This window comes from Muntiacus reevesi, chromosome 2, assembly GCF_963930625.1.
Source record: "Muntiacus reevesi chromosome 2, mMunRee1.1, whole genome shotgun sequence".
NCBI lineage: Eukaryota > Metazoa > Chordata > Mammalia > Artiodactyla > Cervidae > Muntiacus > Muntiacus reevesi.
The window spans coordinates 181,486,056-181,506,565 of record NC_089250.1 but is presented as its reverse complement, the minus strand read 5'-3'; the positions used below and the strand labels follow the sequence as shown (position 1 = coordinate 181,506,565).

Here is a 20,510-nt window from a genome sequence, read left to right as displayed (position 1 = left end):
TTAAGACACTAACAGCTGTTCTGCTCAGTCATAAATACACAACTTTATTTGCTATTTTCAGGGGAAACTTAGGCATTAAACTGTAAGCTGATAAAATACGGATACCTAAAAAAGTACAAAAGTATAAATATCCCCTTAGAATAAATTTTAGTGAATTAAGTCTTATTATCTTTAAATTAAAAAAAAAAACGAACCACAAGCCTATCTATTATGTCAAGGTCACAAATCAAACGACGCGAAGCAATCAGCGGCGCCCCACGGTGTCCCCGAGGCTCCGCGGGGAGGGCGGGTCTCGGGGCCGAGTGTGCCCTATGGAAAGGTTGATGTGAAGTCAAACGCTGAACCACGCACAACAGACCTTACAAAAGGAGGTAAGTCCTAGTGCTGGAGAACTCGGTTCATCAGGTAATATTGGCAAAGAAGAAGGGGGGCAGGCGAGAAGCCTCCGGTAGCTTCTGGAGCCAGGCAGGTCAGTGCCTGGATGGGATGGGGGCACAGGTTCCTGACAGCCAGGCCCCCCGACCCGCTGGGGAAGGTCAGCTCTCAAAGCATGCGGACAGCCGTCCTCAAAGGAATCCAATCCGGCAGCTCCAGCGTCAGGCGGGGGCAGGCTGTGCAGGCTCCTCCCCAGCGCCCCAGAAATGTCAGAGAACTGCATAGTTACACGAGAGAGGCGCGAGCCGGCAGAGGGACGTCTGTGTGCGCTGTAAACACCCGATCTCCAGCGTGGCCTGGAGTCTTAGCTCTAGGAGCCCGTGGACAGGTCTCCCACCCCACCCTCCAGCCCAGGCGAGACCAAGGCACTGACGGGCGCCAGCTGCCCCCCGCGCCCCTGGGCGGGTCAGACGAGGCAAAACTTGTACCTCCCTTTAAATGACTTAACAGATCTGCCCAAAAGGCAGCAGCACTTTCAGGCGTCTCTAGGAAGCGAAAGCACTGGCAGTCTGTCCATACTGGGAAAGAAAGGACGCCACAGTCTCTTGTCTGGAAACTACAAACGGAGAAGCCTGGGTTGGCCGGGCCGGGTTAGGCCCAGGAAGTAGTGAACACGCGGAGGTCGAGAGAGACCACCAAGCCGTCATGTCGGGGAGGCACAGCAGACTCCCTGCCCCAAGGACCAGGGTGGCCGGTGGGCACCCAGAGCCCGGGGCACTGTGCCCACCTCCTACCAGCGAGGTCCAGGCTCCGTCACAGACTGTTTATGTAGCACCAAGAACGCGGTCCTTGAAATGATCTTCGGTGATATAAGGGTCAGTCAGGAGCCCTGCCTTGGACCTGAGCGGCACTTGGGAAACCAAGCGGAGGTCCCCGCAGAGATGCCCACGCAGCAGAAGCCGCCTGCGCGCAGCGATGCCCAGCTTCGGACAGCTGGGCCCGTCTCTCACCACCTACCTCAGAGGCAGAAAAAGCATTCACACCCAAATCTCTAGAGAAATTGTCAAAAGCACGTTTCTTCCATGGCCAAGCTTCCTCGACATGGCTGATCATTGCATCTTGAGAAAAGATAAAACGTCTCTTCAGCTTCAACACTGTTTCTCACATCCTCGAGCCCCGTTCTTGCAAAATCTGAAAATGCCAAAAGCAGACAGTGAGGATTCAGGCCATAAACAGAAAGGCAGCTTTGTGGGCTGCGACCCAGGAAGCAATGAACGCATGGAGGCTGCGGGAAACCACCAAGTCCACGCCCGGGGCAGTCACAGGCCTGTCCCCACGGCGCTTCCGGGGCTGCCTGAGACTCACCATTGCGGCCCCGGGAGACAGCTCCTCACTGAGGCCCAGAGGATCCCCACTCCCAAGGGTGCCAGCAGCCACTTGGGGGTTAACTGCCCCCAAACCTTGATTTTCTCTCCAGCCCAGCTTGGTCCAGGTGGAAGACACAGGTGTGCGACCAGGGCCCCGGCCCAACCGGCCTCTTTTTCCTTCCATGCCCCACTGTGATCCACACCCCTCCACCTGGCCCCCAGGCCTGCCTGTCACCCCCTCGTCCATACACTGCCTGGCTGAGTCTTGTCTTCTGTAACCAGACCCCCAGACTGGGGGGCCAGCTCCCTCCTTGTAACCAGACGGGACTGGGACACACTTCTGACCCCTGGTACCAGGACAGGAAGGACACTGTCCAGACAGGCTGACCCAGCCCAGGTCAAAGCGGTAAGATGACCTTCCCTGCGACCTCACTGGCAGCGAAAGAGGCCTCCTGGGGGCATCTTCCACTTGCGTTTCAGAGCTGAGAGAGATACGGCCTTGAGGAGCGGTGCTGAGCCCTGGACCCCCTGAGCTCGGGCCGTGCCTGGCAGGGCGAGCTCACACGGAGGCTGGTCAGGTGAGGCCCTGTGGGCACTGACAGACTGCTGTCTCGAGGCCAGCAGCTCCCCACCAGCACAGCCGCCCGGAGCCAGGCGTCCAGCTATCACACCCCGTGGGCGTGTTCCAGTGACAGAAGTCCAAGCTCTCCGGCCAACCCCGACAGCCCCCGCCTACCATGGCATCCGACAACTCCGGGCCTCCAGGCTGCCCTCCCGCCCTGCCCACCGGCCGCCCAGGAGGTGCACCTTTCGCCAGGCTGGGGGGCCATGGGCAGACAGCCCCTCCTCAGGCTGGATGGGGCAAGCCCCCAACTTGGACTCGCCCTAGCCCCGTGGCAGTCAGCATGAAAAGCTGGAGTCTGGGGGGCCGCGAGCTGCCCACTCTGTGGAGGCCACCAGGGCAGCGGGCATCTGAGCTCACAGGACTGAGACAGGGAAAGGTCAAGGCAGGCTGAGAGTGAGGGACCGTGCAGAAGGGAGCAGCCCGCTGCAGCCAGAGCCCCAGTAACTGTCTGCACATGAGGGCAGAGACCCGGTGCGGGAGCTGCGGTGGGCACGGCCCGTCTACCCGGACGGGCTTTCACCTCAGCCGCCACAGGCACAGAGCAGGCCGGGGCCACTCCAGGTCCAGGGCAGCACCCCCAGTGGGCCACGCCCGGAGTTAGGGTCTCCTGCCAGCACACACGACAGCTATCACCGGGCTGGTGCTGAAAGAAGCCCCACCCTCCTCCGGGAGGTTGGCTCCTCTGCGCTCCCGCACCCCAGGGTGGCTCACCTCTGGCCGGGCTGGGGCTGAGCTGAGCCCTAAGGGGCGGTCACTCCAAGCTGAGAGGGGCCCCACCCGCAAACTGCACGCCTGACTCCAGGCTGAGAAGAGGGAAGTGAGACCCCTCATTGACTTCTTTGGTGAAACGAGTGTCAGGTCCGTCACAGCTGACAGTCTTCGCACCCACTCCCCGTGTCCCTTCTCTTTGTCCACGTGGACGCTGGAAAGTTTAAAACGACAGCTTGAACCTGCACTGCACCGGCCCACACTAGGCCCTGCAGACTTTGCTCAAAGGGCCAGGCGGCAGACACCGCACAATTTCTGGGTCAAGAGGCACACTGCAGATATGTACTCATACAGCCACCAGAAAAACCACCACCACCAACGAAGAAGCCATTCCTGGCCCGCACCCCCAGACTAGACCTCAGGGCTCAGGGGACCCCGGGAGATGCCTGCACCTGGTTCCTCAGAGCTCCACCTCCATTGGCCGTGCAAGGGGGCAGACCTGGCACTCGCTGATGACCAGGTTCTGGCCAGGCAGCAGCAGGGGCCTGACAAGCAGCGGGGCCAAGGGGCGCCCCGAGGTCTCTGGAAACAGCCAACTGGAAGGTCGGCACAGAACCCTGTCCACCAGCAAGCCTCATGAGGTGTGGGGAGCAGGGCGTCAGGGCCCCCCTCTGAGGCACAAGAGCGACTCCTCGGCCCTGAGCCCGGGGACTGGCTGGGACAGGGTGGAGAGACTGTGAGGCTGGGGCTGCGTGCCCCTGGGAGGCACAGGCCCGAGGCCCAGCTGCGCCCCCAGGCCGATACACATAGCGCCCGGGGGCCTCGGCCCAGGTCCCACCCCCATGCGGGCATCCTCCAGGGGACAGACAGCCCTGCTCCCGGACAGGTCGGTGCTGGTACTGAGCACGGAAGGGCCTCTGTCAACTACAGGTGTGGGACAGACGCGGCAGGGGAAGTGGGAGTCAAGGACGCAAAGGTGCGTGGTCAGATTCGAGGGTGGCAGGCTCACCATGACATTTACACTTAATCTGAGTCACTGTCACCGGGACCCGTGTCCTCGTCGTCACTCTGGCTCAGCATGTGGCAGGCGGCAGGGAGGAGGAGAAGAAGAGAGGGCGCGTCAGTGTGAGCGGGGCGGGGGGCGCCCACCCTTCAGTGCAGGCAGGGCGGGGGCAGGGGGAGCCCACCCAGACGGGCCAGACTCCTCGGAGCAGCCATACTGGCCACAGCGGAGCGAGCCATGCCGTCCCTGGGCCCCTGAAGCTGCAGAGTCCTCCTTCTCTCTTCGTCGTGAAGCACTGGGTCAGGCCCAGAGCTTGGCCGTTACCCTCGGCTCCTGGGAGGCCATGACCTCCAAGACAGACCAGTCTGACCGTGTGATGGGGGTGGGGTCAGTTGGCCGGGGGGCTGGAGACTGCGATCAGGCACATAGGTGATCAATCACTGATCCACGGATCAATCACGCCTACCTGACCAAGCCCCGCAGACTGGCTGAACACAGAGGCTGGGGGTGCGTCCCTGGGGGCAGGGCCCCGTGGCCCAAGGGGCACCTCTGAGCGTAAACTCCAAGTGGGCCCACTTCCTGGCCTCTGCCCCACACCCGAGTCAAGTTTCCTGTGCGCGTTAACGGCGGGCAGTGAGTTCTGAGTGACGCAGCCATGCCTGACCCGGGCGCCTGGGCCCCTCGTCCAGCTGCTCCGCCCCCGCTCTCTTGGGTCACTTCCCCAGAGACGTGAGTGTGGGGGAGGCCAGCCCGGCCGCGGCCCAGAGAGGGGCCACCGTGACGGGGCCCTCGGAGCACACAGCACCGCTACCCCCAGACAGCGCGCAGGTGCCCCCAACGACACCCCACAGCTCCAAGGCCCCCTCTGCTACCACCCCCATTTAGAAGCCGCTGCGGTGACAACACTCCAGGGCCAGGTATTTCTGGAGAGAGAAACAGGGCCGCGCTTCCACTGGCAAAGGGATCTGGGGTCACGCCCGGTGGCACAGACGCGTCCCCCGTGGCTGAAAACCACCTGAGGGAGATGAACCAAGTGGTTGCCTGGGGAGCTCGGCTATGAGAATTTTTCAAGTTCAGAAATAAAAGCTGCTAAAAACAGACAACTTACAAAGGAGCCCTGCAAACGCTCAGGGAGACGAGGCTTCTTTGGAGGCTGAGGCTCTCGGGAGGTGGGCCGACTCCGAGCCCGTGAAACCCCACCCCAGGCAAGCCACCAGCGCCCCTCACCTCCAGACCCTGGTGGAGCCCTGGTGAGGAGGCGCCCGCAGCCCTGGAGGAGGAGGGGGACAGCCACCATGGACTGTGGGCGTGCCTCCAAGGAAGACCCTGAAAGGCTCACGGCACAGCTGTAAGCCTGGAGCAGATGGGGTGTCCCCCGGGCAAGAGTGTGGGGAAGGCCGGGGAGCCATAGTTTAATGTCATCAGTCAAAACCCTCCTGACTCTGACCTTTCCCACACTCCCTCAGAACACCTCTGACAGCCGCCTGAGCCTTCCACCAGCGCCGTCTGCGGGCCTGGCCTCATGGGCTGGCTGCCACAGAGCCCCTGGGCACCCCTGAGCCAGCTGCAGGGTCGTCCAGGCACCACTTTCGGAAGTCCTGCCCATGCCGATGCTGGACTCTGCACAGACAGACACATGTGGGGTCCTGATCCAGGGACGAGCCCAGAAGACGTGCCCTTAGAACCTGTTTCCTTCGGGCAAAGGTAGCAACCACTCCCTGCCTGTTTCACTCGAGCTGCTCTGGGGAGAAGTGCCCGGTGGCCCACAGGGAGGGGCCAGTGCCAAGCCGAGACTGCGCTCCGTGGAATCAGAGAATCACACACCCACCAGATCTGCTCCGTCTACCCCCACACAGGTGATGGAGGCCCTGCCCTCCAGCCTCAACGTCCTGTCCCCAGGAAAACATCACTCAGAAGGGCAGCCCCCACCAAGGAGGGCACTTTCAGGAGCAGACCTGTGGGCAGGGGTGGGGGCCTGGGTGTCCAGTGACCCCATGCCCCACGGCCCAGGGACGTCTGCACCCTCTGTTCCTGAGTTTTGTTCCCGACACGCCCAGGGTGAGTGAGGAACGACAGAGCAGATGCACAGGGCGAGCGGGTGGCTGGGAAGCCCGCAGCGCAGCGATGATGGTGAGTGGCGACACGGGAAGGAGGGAGCCAGCCCCACGGGAGGAGGCACAGCGCACCCACCTTGGCCTTCTCGCTGGGCTCACTGGCGGGGCCATGCGGCGAGTTGTGCAGCTCCTTGGAGACCACACACAGGAACTCGGCCTGGTCCTCGCTGCCGTAGTTGTAGGAGGAGCCGATGCTGACCAGCTGGGGGAGAGAGGGCCAGTGGGATGTAGGTCAACAGTCACCCCCCAGCTCAGGACCAGCCCCACCGGGAGGGAAGCCTTCAGAGACACCCAGTCAGAGAAGCCAGGGACAGGGTTCAGTCAAGAGACTTTTTATAAACTTGCTGAAAACACAGTCTCCAAACACCTGGGCTCAGGCTCAGATGCACGTGTGCGTGCACGCGCACACACACGCACACACGCGTGCCATGCGGGACTGGCCTTCTGTGCCGCGTGTCCAGCTCCTCTCAGGGGTCCTGGCTGGGCCCAGAGGGGACGAGCAGTGAAAGGGAGGGGAGTATGGTGCTGGAGCCGGCACCAAGCAGGCAGGGCGCTGGGGGACGCCTTGGAGCCAGGCCCAGGAGCAGGAGTGGGCCACAGTGCTCTGTCCTGCCTGTGAGCATGGGCCAGAGCACACATGCGTGAGCACACGCGAGGGCGAGACCCCGCAGGGAAGCCAGGCTGGGGCTTCCTTGCTCCAGGGCTGCTGGCCGAGGAGGGCCAAGCCAGCCCCTTTCATGACTCACAGGAGGGCCAAGGACAGTGTGATTATTTCAAACACCCCTAAAAGGGGTCCCCTTAACCAGGAGAGATGCCAGGAGGAGCCCTGCAATTTCTCCCCTTGGCAGTCTGCTCCAGGGGACACTGTCAGGAGCCAGAGGGCCAGCGGGGTCATGGGGTCGTGAGGTTAAACCTCAGAGTCTCAGCCTGAGACACATGGACAGGGACACTGATCTTGTGGGGTGCCGCCCACTCACAGGACACCCTGGCCGTGGGCAGAAGCCCCCAACGGGCTGCAGGCCCCTGGGACAGGGGGCAGTGTGCCCATGGGACTGTCAAGAGTGCGCTGGATGGGGCAGTGGGCGGGCGGGCAGAAGAAACTCTGCTCTCGGCCCTTCTCCCTGTGGTCCTGCTGGGGCGCCGCTGAGGAAGCAAGCGGCTGGGTCAGGCCAGAGTCAGCAGCGCTGCTCAGTCACGGGCAGGACTGGGCAGGAGCCCTCCGGGCAGCACCCCCCCAACAGCAGCACCAAGGGCCTGGGGGGCCAAGGCGGACACAGGCCAGTGGGTGGGGGACACACACACACAGATATACACACACACCTATATACACAAGGATGGACACACACAGATACACACATGCACACACACCGACACACACATGCACACGCGTACACACAGATATACATGCATACGCACACATAGATACACACGAGAACATAGATACACACAGGTACACATGCACACAGATACACACACACATCTATATACACAAGGACGGACACACACAGATACACACACACACACAGACACAGATACACACATGCACACACAACAATACACACACGTGCACACAGATATACATATATACGCACACATAGATACACACGAGAACATAGATACACATGCACACAGATACACACACACATCTATATACACAAGGACGGACACACACAGATACACACACACACACAGACACAGATACACATGCACACACAACAATACACACACGTGCACACAGATATACATATATACGCACACATAGATACACACAGGTACACACGCACACAGATACACACGTGCACACATGGCACACAACCACACACATGTACACACACAAGCACACATGTATATACACGAGGACACATATGTACAAAATATGTAAACACAGACACACGTATATACACAAGGACACAGATATATGTACACACACAAGTACATACACAATCACACGCACACACAGAAGCACACACATGTATATACTCAAGGACACACACGTACACGTATACACACACAAACACACGCACACATGTAGAGATGCCACAGAGAAGCCCAGGGAACAGTCGTACCACAAAGAAGCGACGGAACAAGGAAAGATAACTGTGGAGCGAAGACTGGGTAGTGGGACCCTAAGACCCAACTCCTGCTGCCCCCAGCCCCGCGCCCCGCGCCCATGGGTGATCCAGCCTGGCCTGGCACAGGCTGCTGATGGTGAGAGGCGTGGGGGACACACCGGGGACCAAGCTTCCAGGAACCGCAGGCCACCCGACGCCTCATTACTGGTCCCCGGGGCCAGCTGCCCCGAGCACCAGGCAGGGCCTTGGTAATCAGAAGCTTCACCACCCTGTGGGCTCAGAGGCCGTTACCTGCTCGAACTTCCAGCCATCGGACATGGTGGAGACCATCTGTGTGAGCTCCTCCTCCTGACACTGCAGGACACGGTACACATGCTTCACCGGCACCTGAGAGCAGCCACGGGTGAGCGTTCCCGTGGGGGCCACGCCAGGGACAGCCACGGGGCCCCCCACCTCTCAGCCCAGGTTGTGACGCCCACAGGAACCCCAAAGGTATCCACAAAGCAAAACAAACATGCTGGAACAGCTGCCGCGCCCTGCTTCCCCATCCACCTCCAAAAATATTTCTACTTCTAAATTCCAAAATAAAATGAGTCATGTTCCTGAAACCCCAAGAGCACCTGTGGCTGGATGCGAACGCACAGGGGCAGCCCCGCCAGGGCCCTGGGGAGCCTCACCAAGGTCTGACCCAGCGGCAGTGCCAGGCAGGACCGACCCGGGTCCGCCCCCAGAAGACAGTGCTCAGCGGAGCACACGGCTGGACAGGAGCCCATGGGCCTTTCCGTCCACCCACGCCCACCCCAAACTCCACCCAGCTCCACTCCCGGCCCAGGCCACACAGCCAGAGCTCTGCCCTGAGGCTGCCCCAGGGACAGGGTCGCAGCCCCAGTGCTCCGGTCCCCATACGGCCCAAGAGCCTTCACCTGGGACACACGGAGGGCACGGAGCGCTGCCCTGCCCATGGGGGCCTCTCCCACATCCCCATGGGCACAGAGGGCCAGGCCGGCCCAGTCACAGGCTTTGTCTCCGAGGGGGCTGGCAGCGGGGAGCGAGGCCGCACACTGGCTGGAGATGACTGAGGCGCCTGTGGCCGCCATCACCTGCCCTCCCCTGGCCCCTGACCAGCCACCGGTCAGCAAGCTCTTCAGAGAGGCCGAAAGGGCCAGCCCCGGGCCTGCAGGCCCCTGGGGAGAAGCCCGGCTTGGAAGGCAGTAGCAGGGCGGTGAGAGGGCAGAGATGCTTAGTTAGGAACACGGGCTCTCAGGGAAGGAGCGCACAGTGGCCCCGGGCAGGGGCCTTATTGCAGCCATTGCAGAGCTGGCCCCATGACAGAACCGCGGCCGAGACCCTCAGGAGCCTGCCTCGGGGACGGTGCCAGACAGCTGCCTCAAAACGCACCAGCCCAACAGGCAGCGGAGTGCCCATACCGGCTTTGGCACTGCTGACTGTGGCCACAATGCAAACAGATCCCACGCGGACTCCATACCCTTAGGACTGGGTCAGCATCAAGAGCTGTCCACTGAGCCCTTCCTTCCCGATCAGAGCCAAGCTTGCTCTGCCTACACCCCCATCCCCGTCAGCACCAGCCCACCGCCAGCTCCCCCAGGCTCCCCGCCAGCCTTCCAAATGGGCCAAGGACTTGGCCACCACAGGACCTTCCCACTTGCGGAGCTCTGCCTGCAATGTCCACCCCGAGATGATAGCTACACACACAGGCCCGGGAGGCCTCTCGCTCTTCCTCCACCCCTCCTTGCTGGCCAGGGCGCCAGCTGGCAGGCACTGCAAGAGGTACCTGGAGGGCAAGGCAGGGCCCCAGGACAGCTCCAGAGGAACTGGTCAGCTGGAAGAAGGGAGCGAGCCTCGTCGCCAAGCAGGGCTTGGAAGGTTCTGGTGCCAGTCACTCATCTCACCTGTGATGTTTTGCTGTCTCGCTCTCTAATTTTGTCCTTGACAAGTTTTATTAGTGAGGTGATATTGTAAAATTCTGCTTCCTCCAACACCCCTAGGATAAAGAAAAATAACTGATTTCCACCAGATCAAATAAATGCTGTGTCTCTACCCCACAGTGAACCCAAGGCCCGTGCACAAATAAAACACACAAAACACACGTGTATGCACTTAATAGATGCTGCAGAAAAAGATGCAGACAGGTTGGTCGCAGGAGCAAGACGGGCCAGAATGAAGGAGGGAGTGGGCGCAGCTCAACAAGCAAACGGGGCCGAGCCCTGGGCTCTCAGGACACCCGGCTCCATGCTGGGAGCCAGAGCATGGCTGGCATCTGCAGACGCAGGCAGAACGCAGAGTGGGTGACCAGGCTGCCCCGGAGGAGAGCAGACCCAGGGTGGCTGACCCCAGGGACCCCAGGAGGTATGTGGCCCCCAGGCTGTGTCAGCCAGGACCCCCGGAGAGCAGTGAACCCCGGGCCAGAGTTGCTCTCCCCGAAGGACAGGGAGTGAGCTGGGGAAGGAGGGGGGCTCCACTCCCGGGGCTGGAGGGCCCCCACCGCCTGCCCCTCCCCCTCCGACTCACCTTCCTCGGCCAGGTCTTTGTTTATGACCAGCTTCCCATGTCTCAGGTAGTTCAGCACAGGCCCGAAGTAGGTGGGGTCTCTGTCGATTAAGTAGGCACCTGTTTCGTCCTGCAGAAAGCAAGAGACCAGCTGAGCCCAGACAACAGGGCGGTTTCTGCAGCTGGCTGCCAGGCCACAGCCAGAGAGGTCTCACCCACAACCGGCACATCAGTGCTCGTGGTACTTCAAGGGACCCATAAGCAGCGTTGCCTGCCTCAGCCACCCGCGGCTGCTGGTCCTGACCCATCACCACTGCAGGTGAAGCAGAGTCTCAGCTCTGTGGCAGCAAGGGGACCCCCACTCAGGGGCAGGGGGCCGTGCACAAGGCCTCTCTGCTCAGCTCCCAGGACTCCTGAGGCGGGTTCACCTTTCACTCAGTCAGGCCCGCCCCCTAGTGACTCCACACTCTCCCCGGGACAGCAGCTGATGCTGGGTCGGTGTCTGAAGGCCTCAGAGACCCGGGCTGCCCTGCTCATTTTGGGGTTCCTCCCTGGACAGGGCTGGGGGTGGGGTCCCAGGCTCAGGGAACAGAGCTTCCCTGTGACTGACCACTGAGGACGCCTCCCCGACAGGAGGCGGTTCCCCGGGCCTGTCTTCAGAAGGTGCCCCTCTGCACCTGGTGGGCCCTGCTCCCCCTGCAGGGCCAGGGTCTTTCTGATCCCTCACTGCCCGCGGGGGGTCCTCAGCGTCAGCTCAGCGGCCATTGCAGGCGTGGCCAAGAGAGGCGGGCATACATGCCCTGGCAGAGGGGAGGCTGTGGTCCCCACACGTGGGGGCGCCGACGTGGAGGCCTGTGGCAGCCGTCGATGCGCAGGCAGGGCAGGGTCTGTGCAGAGGACAAGGGCCACGGCGTCTGGGGTCCAGGGAAGGCCACGGCCCCACCTCTTCCAGGACACCATGTCCTGGGCTGCACGGCTCTCTGGTCTGCTGAGTGCGACCTGGCCTGGGCTGCCGGCAGGGTGGGGGACTGAGCGGCCTCCCCACACAGGAGCCCCCTTCCCTCGGCACCTGGACCAAGGGCCCCAGGGCTCCACTGAGACAAGGTGGCTCGTAAGTCAGGAAGCGTCGGCCTGGCCTCCCTGTCCAGAAGGCACCTGCCGGGATGAGGCAGAGGTCCTAGGAGGGGGTGCAGTAGCACCCCCGGACCTCCTGGACGAGGTGAGCCTACGGGTAACAGAGCCACTGTCAACCGTGAAGCAACGTGCTGGGCGAGTGCTCCTTTCTCCCTCGTGAGCATCAGATCCCGGAATCTCATGGAGTAAACCTGGGGGCCTCAGGGGTTTTCTGTCGAGTCCACAAGGAGGAAAGGCGAACTCTGGGATGGACCAGGGGACACAAGCACGTATGCCTTCCGTGTACTTTTACCATTTTCTATCTCGACTGCCTCCGCGCCAGAGCGTGGCCGCCCAGAGCTGGGCACCCACCCATCCTCAGGGCACATGCGCCAGCTGCCCGGGGTCCCAGGAACCACTGTCTGAGCTGGCCTCCAGGGGACGGGGCCAGCTGGAGTGGGCTTCATCCACGCATCTCCCCTGCAGTGTCGCCAGCTGAGGGCGGGACACTCAGTTCAGCAGCCGCCACGACGGCCCCAGCTGCACGGCCCTGCAACCCCTCTGGGGAGGGAACCCCCACCTGGCCCTGGAAGTGCAGGCACCGGGCACCCTGAGATGCTGCAGGAAAGAGGCCACCTTCTGGCAGCGGCGGGCCCACCTCGTCAGGGCGGACCTGAGGAGGCTTCTCGGCAGCCTCCTTGTGGACCCCACACAGCTCTCAGGCGCAGTCTCTCTGCGAGCACCTGTTCTGACCGGAAGAGCTTCCTTAAGAAACAAGGTCGAGACTCCAGAGTCAGGACGGGCTGAGCAGCCGGGGGTGTGTGTGTGAGTGTGTGTGTGTTTGTGTGTGTGTGTTCATTCTACAAGGCGCATGGGCCCCCCAAATTCCACTGGGCTTCATCTTGGGCCCCCACCCAGAAGACCACACATGCTCACTTAAGGCACACAGGCAGGGGCTCTGCAGAAACCGCGCCCATGCTGGAGCCCACGCTGCTGGAGTGTGTCTGCGCCGGTGAGGGCAGCTGTGCCCTGGGCACTAGGCTGCACCTGGGGGGCGCCAGGGCCCTGGGCCCTCACGCTGTTTGTGTGTAAGCAGCCCGGGGCATCCAGCCTAAGGCAGAAATAAAGAAAAACACAGAGCACAGAAGAAGAGAAGACCCCTACGTCCCAGATTCAGCAGCCTCAGGCTCACTTGAGCCACAGGACAGGGAGGGCGGTCTCTGTGCTGTCTAGTTGGGAGGATAAGCTTGTGACATGCGCCTGGCCTGGCCAGACGAACAACAGGCAGGAAGACTTGAGGATCTCTCTCCTGCCCTCAGTTTACCTAACAAGGCTGTGTCGAGACTTGAGGTTTGTATTTTTTTGTAAAAGAGCCAGAATTAAGATGGCTTGCTCAACAAACCCTTTTTTATTGACTATCCCCTCTTCTCACTGACTTAGCATTTGACCTACTTTCGCAGTGCTGGCTTTTAAATATACATCCACCCTAAAGGCTCAGAAGAGAGAACTGCTGAACTTGGTCATGAATATTTAACAGAGGCCATGCCCAGCAGGCGTCTCTCACTGTCTGCTCGCTCCCTGCCCTGGGCTGAGCCTTGGGCTCCAGTGAACAGTGAACCTGGGCCTTGGCCCACAGAGGCAACGCCCTGGCCATGGCCAAGAGCACCCTGCCCGTGTCCCTCCTCTGGAGAAGCCTACGCCACAGGCACCCAGGGGACCCCTGACCTGCAGTCAGAGTAGGGAGGCAGGGAGGGGAATCCTGATGGGAGATCCTGCGTGCCACTCCCACCCCCTCCAGCCCCTGGTGCTGGTTAGGAGGCAGCACGCCTGCCTGCCTGTGCCTGGCCCGCACAGTCCAGGCAGGCTTGAACGCCCTGCCCAGCAAGTACCGTGGGTCACAGCAGGAAGCCGCCCACGCAAAGGGCCGTAAAAAGGAAAAGGGTCATAAGGGACAAGGGTGGAGAAGTTGGGCCCTCAGGTGAGACTGTAAACAGAGACGAATCCTGTTACCATCTCACTGTACGCGGCTCCTCTCAGCCACCTTCCCAACTGTAACAAACACACCAGGAAACAGAACATGATCGCAGTTGTCGTAAGAGAAACGCACGGCCACCGGAGGCTACAAGTTAAGGGGGTTGAGTGTCCCCAGCTAAACACAAGGTGGGCTGTCAAAATTACCCATCTGAAATCTAAACGCAGAAGTGTGCAGTTATCTGTGCACAAATATCTGCGATCAACATAATTAGAAAGACGTTTCACTCTGAAATTATCCATTTAAGGGATTCTGTGTCACTTAAAACCTTCACCTCTGCCCTCCTTTCTTTTGTTTTCTACCATTTGGCAAATCCCTGGCCTAGAAGAGGCCTGAGACATCACCAGTTCCAAATGCGGAAACAGAAGTCAGAGAGTAGAGGCCCGCGCGAGCAGCGGCCGCGCTGACGAGTGTGGGAGAGCCGGTGGTCCTGACCCCACGCCGCCCTGCACACCTTGGCGGGGCACCCCCACGGCACAGGCAGGGAACAAAGGGGAAGCAAGGCCCTGGGCTCTTGGGACCCCGACCCCTGGCTGCCTCGCAGTCCTAGCATGTGGCTTAGGAACAGAATCTAGGGTGACACCCACGACTCCAATGAAGCTCACTCGGAAGCAAACCACAGGGTGTGTGACAGGACCCCCACATGAGGCTCCTGGTTCTTCTCTTAGAACCAACGTGCTCCCAATCCACCAGAGGGTGGGGGGTGTGGGGAATCACACCAAGCTCCCTGAACAAGCAGAGATGGCTCACAGGACCTGGGCCCGCTCGGCGCTGACACCATATCAACTGGGTGCAGAGATAGGGGCCGGGCACCCAGGGTGCGGGGCAGTTGTGAGCAGGATGCCATGGGGAGACCCACCAGCCACGAACACCACTGTCAAAGGCAAGGGGGCAGCCATCTGTCCGGACCTCTCAGGTACTTCCCTGCCTACAGACAGTCCAATTACAGAACACCTGCACAGAAATCCCCTACAGATGCCACGCTACTTATCTTGGTGGGGGGGAGAGGGAGAGGGGAGAGGGAGGTGAGAGAGAGCGAGCGTGCGCGCGAGCAGCCAGGAGGTCACCCTGAGGTGGAAACAGGCAGGAAGCCCGGGACAGAAGCACCCGCAGACAGGGCCCAGGGCCCCTGGCACAAAGCTCCCCAGCAGCTCTGCCAGCCTGGAGGTGGGGCCCCTCAGGCCCAGAGACTCCGGTCCCCTGGATGCCAGTTACAGCAGGCAGGCAGGACACTGCAGCCAGGACGCCCACAGCAGGCTCACGCTGCACCCGCTGCTCCCAAAGCCCCCACGGCACCGCCCTGCTGGCTCCCGGCGGCCTCTGTTCTCTGAGCCTGGCCCTGCTGGCGGAGCGAGTGCAGAGTTCACCCTCCCTTTCTGCCGGGCCGAAGGGCAGGCACACAGCTCCTCTGCGCCCTCACCCAACTCCGTGCTCACCGAGGCCTGCCTGCCTCTCCCTTACTGCTTTGAGAAGCCCGCCTTGGTCTGTTCAGCGGCAGAGGGGCTCCAGAGCCAGCCCCAGCTAAGTCTGACTTGCAAAGCCGGCCAGGAACCTGGACGCCCAGCCTGAGGACACCAGAGCCCCCCGGAATGGACCCCGGACAGCGATGAGATGCAGGGTACACAGCCTCCCTGAGGCCAGGAGCCCACCCCAGGGGCACACGGGAGGAGCTAAGCCCTGCAGGCTCGAGGGCATCGTGGTCCTTCTGAGCAGGGAAACCTGTGCCCCTCCTCCGTGGAACAGCCCCAATGCCACACTGGGAACAGACCCCCAGGGCCTGTCCTGAGAACTGGCAGCTTGGGAGGCCTCCAGGGCCCAGGGTCCACCCCCCACCACAGGGCTGGCTCAGCAGCCAGGACTCCCCTGCCAGCGGCATGAGGTGTGCACGCCCGAGTGAGTATGTGAAAGTGACAAACGGAAACAAACAACAAGTTCCGAGCAAGAAAACAGCACTCTTGGGACATTCCTTCTAAAAACAATGTACGGAGGTATATGAAGCCCAGGGAGTGCCATCTCTATTTCCTGCACTGACACAGCGTGGGGCACCCGGCAGGGGAGCTGATGCCTGCGTCTCTGGTCCTCAAACTCCCCTGGGACTCTGGCTCAGAGAGGTCCGGGAACTGCCCCACATCAGGGCAGGTTGGGTTATGGGTGGAGTCAAAGTCAGGCGTGAGTCTAACTTGGCCACCAGGAAAAACGTCCTGCACCCCAACTCCCGCAGCCCACCAACTCTAGACCACAATGTGCTGGGCGCTCTGCAGGCTGAGGAGAGCTGCCCAAGGGAGGCCTGGGGAGCGCCCCGTGCTCGAGGCAGCCTGTGGGCTCCCTGGCCACGCAGACTGTGCCCGGGGTACCAGGCAGTCAGTGTGTTTAAAGATGGTCAGCCCAGTGACTGTGGTCCTCAGGCACCTCCGGAAAGAAGCCGAGCATGGCCATCCCAGGGGAATGTGGCCACAGCCAAGCCCCGGGAGCCAACATCTCTGTGTTCTCGTACAACTCTGTTTGCAAAACAGGCAGGTGGACCACAGCTTTCTGACTGCTGCTGGAAACCGAGGCCAGTCACTGGCCCGCCGGCCAAGAGTGAGTGAAGGCCGCCCAAGCTGTCGGCAGAAAGAGGAACTGCTCTGTAGCAGACGACCACTTCCTCCCGGCCTCCCGTGGACGGCGGGCGGCCGAGTCCGCTGGCCCGCAGCAGCTCTCCCCTAGAAGCGAGCCCTTTCTCGGGACGCCCCTGCTCTGACGCACGGGCTGGTCAGGGCTGAGGGGCCTTGTGAAGAGATGACCGCAGCATCCTCAGCGAGTGAGCCCCTCTGCACTAGGACAACCCCCGCCAGGGGCCTGAGCCAGGCCTGGGGCCAGGGCTGAGGACACGCTTGGAACTCCAGCAAAGTGTGAGATGAAACGCACAGCCCCTGGGGACCCCCACTCCTGCCTCACACCAGACCCCAGCCCTCTCGGTGGGGCTACGATGCTCACAGCCTTCGCCTCTGACTTAGTCACACAGAACATAATCTGCCGTTTCACTCTAAGTAATCCCCACTTCTCTTGCCAAGCGGCTTAAAAGATAGTCCTTCCACCCACACCCCCGTCACTTAGCCCTGTCTGTGAAACTCCTTTCACTATCATTCTAATCCTGAAACTCTAGCCAACACCTGGGGGTCAGCACAGGCCAAGACCTGTGTGAGATACAGCATGTCATCAGAACACCTTGATGGCCCACCCCTCAGAGACCCACCTGATGCCCCCGCACCAGCAGCCCCGAAACTAGGACAAGGGCTCTGCTGAAGGGCAAAGGCTGATGAGAAACGCAGTTTTCTCCAGACCTGGCTCAGCGGCACAGAATGAACCCCCTCCCCTGCAAATCCTACTTAATCTGAGTGGTTTCCAACCACCAAGTAGTATTTCCTGTTTCCTGTTAATTCCTAAAGCATCTCCCCACAGAAGCAGGGATGGACTTAACTCTGAACAAACTCAAACCTGTTTTCAATATGCCACCGGGCCAGGAACTGTGGAACAGAGAGAGACAGCCCAAGTGAATCACATGCCGGGTATTTACACAGCACTTCTGGGAAGAGGTGCTACACCTGGCCCGTCCCTGATGGAAGAGGGCAGAGAAAAATGGCCCAGGACAGTAGATGAACAGAGACCGAAATGAAGGGTGCAGCCCCAGCCCTGCTGGGGAAGCACCAGGAGGAAGTGAGAACTCACACTGGGGCTAACTGCAGACAGAACGTCACGGCCGCCAGGGGCCCGGGTCAGAACAGCAGACAAGAGGGCCCAGTGAGCAGTGGGGCCCAGCGACAGCCTGGCTCCCAGTGCCCCTGACAACCTGGCTGTCCGCTGCTGAACGAAGCATTCCTCCAGAGAAATATCCTGACACCACCTTTCCCACTGGCCTTCCTGACAGAGCTCCTGCCAGACATTCTGTGTTTAATAGCAAGCTCTAGGCACTCTCCCAGCAAACTTCAATCCCATCAGGCTCCCGAAAGATTCCAGCCTTAAACGTCTGGGAACTCCTCCCCAGTAAGTCTCCCCACCCAAACATGACCCAAGCACTACTCTGAGAGCCAAAGTGCTCAATAAACACGAGAAATATGCCCAGCAGGAAATCGTCCACTAGGTGTGTCCAGCCCTGTGCATATCTTTGAGGTGTGCGTCCATCAATCTTAACTATGAGGTCAGGGCTTGGAGATTTTTACACGTGAATCAACATCCTGTTTTCTCTTCCATCACATAACTGCTAGCATCCCACTCTTCCAAACACACCCCTTTCCCTCCACCCTCAACCTCAAGACTTCCTTACTCAAGATTTTGTTACCCAGGAGTGAATCTCTGGGGCATTCTTTCATCAGAACCAAAGTCGTGGGGGCGGGGGGAGACTGAGGAGAATGAGTACCTTATACATTTTCTCCTTTGAAGTAGAACACTCTACTATCATGACTAAAGGGAATTAGCATTACTCTTTCTGGCAAGTTCACATCTGTGGCTAAAACTAACTCATAGTTACTATCAACTCTTTGATGAGACAGAAACCATATCTGCTGCATTACCTTCATGTTCTGAATTCCAACTTTACAAACAGATGAAAAATAGCAGCTGTAACACAGAGATAATTTATACTCTGATAAATTACCCCCTGCAAAAAACTACTATACAGTAAAGTATAATTTTTTTAAGTAGTCTTGAGATAGTAAAATGAAGGGATAAACTGACTTAACAGGCAAACTATAGTTAATCAGCCCTGAATCAACTGCCTCAGTGCTGAATAGACAGTACTGCCTCAAAACAACCCAATGGACAAGAGCAATGTAAAATGGACTCAGTATACAAAAGAGAAAGGCTCAAGTAGAAATGCAAGTGAATGACCACTAAGGCTCACTGCTTAAACAGTAAAACATACACTCACACTATAAAAGGAAAATCACAGCTAACAAAAGCCTATTTCTATCCTGGAGATGACTGTCATTTTCTGGGAGGTCAATTCTCTGAGAGCAGAGAGCTTGGTCAAATGCGCAATGGAAACAGCTGGGCAGCTGAGGGGGAGGGTGTGTGTGGGGTGGTGGGAACCGGGGAGTTGGCAGCCCAAACTCTGATTTCTACCCATGACTGGTGGTTTTGTGGTAACTCGAGCTCTCCTTTCCTGATCATAAGGTCATGCCACACGGAGGATGGTCTCGGTCAGGCTTTGCATCCTGAAGCAGATCTGAATCTCTCTGAGAAGCCTGTGCCTGGCAAATGCTAGGCTGGCAAGGCTCCAAGCCAAGTGCAATTATGTAGGCTCAAGTGAAAGACACAGGAAAGTTAGAATAAGACTTGTGAACGAGGGAAAATATAGGTAAAAACTGTTCTTCCAAGGGCCTCTTCTGAGTGCCAACTATGTTCAGCTCGAGGCAGTCTCCTTCAGGCACACAAATCTTATAAGTGTAGTCATCACAATAGTTTCTGCACAACTGTAGGAGCATTTAATCTGATGAAAGACAATCGGCAAACCAACTGAGAGATTCCTATCCTTTGGAGCGAGCACTAAGAAAACTAGGTTAATTAGAAAGAAGACGGAACAAAATTTCCTACCTAGCCCTTCCTTAACACGCCTAAACCATCCCTTAATGTGAGCAACCTTCCTTCTGAAAAAGCACTCTATGGACGGCACTTTCTCAGAGTGCTCAGTGGGTGCGTGTTGCGGCCGAAAACCATGGAGCGCCAACTCTCTAAATGCAAGTCACTGGGAAAGAGAGGCCACCGATGTAAACCCCCATAGCAACGTAAAGACAAGCCTCTGGAACGTGAGAAGACGAGAACACCGGGGCTCTCAGATTTCAGGGCCAGTAAGTACACGGGACGGAGAAGAGAAGGTGCCCACACCAGGGGCCAAAGAATCTAGGGAGGAAAGAAAGTAGATCCACAGTACTCTGAGGTCTGGAAAACCTCCTCCAAGAAGACCAGAGAGGGCGAGACAGAGAGACACCCCGAGACGGACGGGCCGGGGATCCTTGAGTGTGGTGGGCGCCAGGGCGCCATCCTCTCCTTCCCCAGCCCGAAAAAGGAGTCGCGAACCTGGGTCAAGCTGGTAACGGAGAACGCGGGGCTCGGAGCCGAGGCGAATCTCCTCAGCGTGGGGCAGGGGGCGTGCGGCGGGCCGCTGACCAAGACGACCCGAACCCTCCTGACTGGCCCGCGCGGCCCTCACCTTGTCCGAGTCCAGGTCGGGGTCGGCCTGGCACAAACGGTACAGGAAGGATTTCGGATCCCGGCACAGCGTCTGCCGAGTGGTGAGGAAGTAGGTGCCGCCGACGTTGAGCCGGACCCACTTGGACACGCTGCCGGGACGCTGGGCCAAGGCGCCGAGCCCCGCGCTGCAACGCCGGCACAGGCCGCCTCCCAGCCCCGCCCCGAGGCCGCCCGGGGCCGGCGGCAGCAGCTCGCAGTGATTCTCCGCCATGATCCCAGCAAGCCCCGCCAGAGCTCCTCGCCACCGGAAGCGTCCGGTCTTTAATACGGTCCTCCGAGCTCTGTCCCGCCCACGGGTCCGCCTTCGTAAAGCGCCCACCCCGGCGTCACGCGAGAGGCGGAAGTTCCGGTCCGGAAAAGCGGCC

General features: G+C 59.8%; 1 protein-coding gene across 1 annotated transcript; it reads right to left on the bottom strand.

Moving 5' to 3' along the window:
- Nucleotides 1-24: 24 nt before the first annotated feature.
- Nucleotides 25-20,400, bottom strand: KCTD5 (potassium channel tetramerization domain containing 5). The gene is made up of 6 exons (XM_065924115.1): nt 20,105-20,400; nt 10,794-10,902; nt 10,175-10,266; nt 8,556-8,651; nt 6,269-6,394; nt 25-1,566 (listed from the first exon to the last, which is right to left on the bottom strand). The coding sequence occupies exons 1-6, from the start codon at nt 20,354-20,356 to the stop codon at nt 1,537-1,539; spliced, it is 705 nt and encodes a 234-aa protein (XP_065780187.1). The 5' UTR covers nt 20,357-20,400; the 3' UTR covers nt 25-1,536.
- Between the last annotated feature and the right edge of the window lie 110 nt (nt 20,401-20,510).

Excerpts from the sequence above, each read along its gene's own strand:
- KCTD5 (XM_065924115.1), bottom strand. The coding sequence starts at position 20,356 with ATGGCGGAGAATCACTGCGAGCTGCTGCCGCCGGCCCCGGGCGGCCTC. Across the intron at positions 8,652-10,174 it reads GAGACAGCAAAACATCACAG|GTGCCGGTGAAGCATGTGTA; the intron begins GTGAGATGAGTG and ends GGCTGCTCTCAG. Across the intron at positions 6,395-8,555 it reads ATGGCTGGAAGTTCGAGCAG|CTGGTCAGCATCGGCTCCTC; the intron begins GTAACGGCCTCT and ends TCTCTCCCCCAG.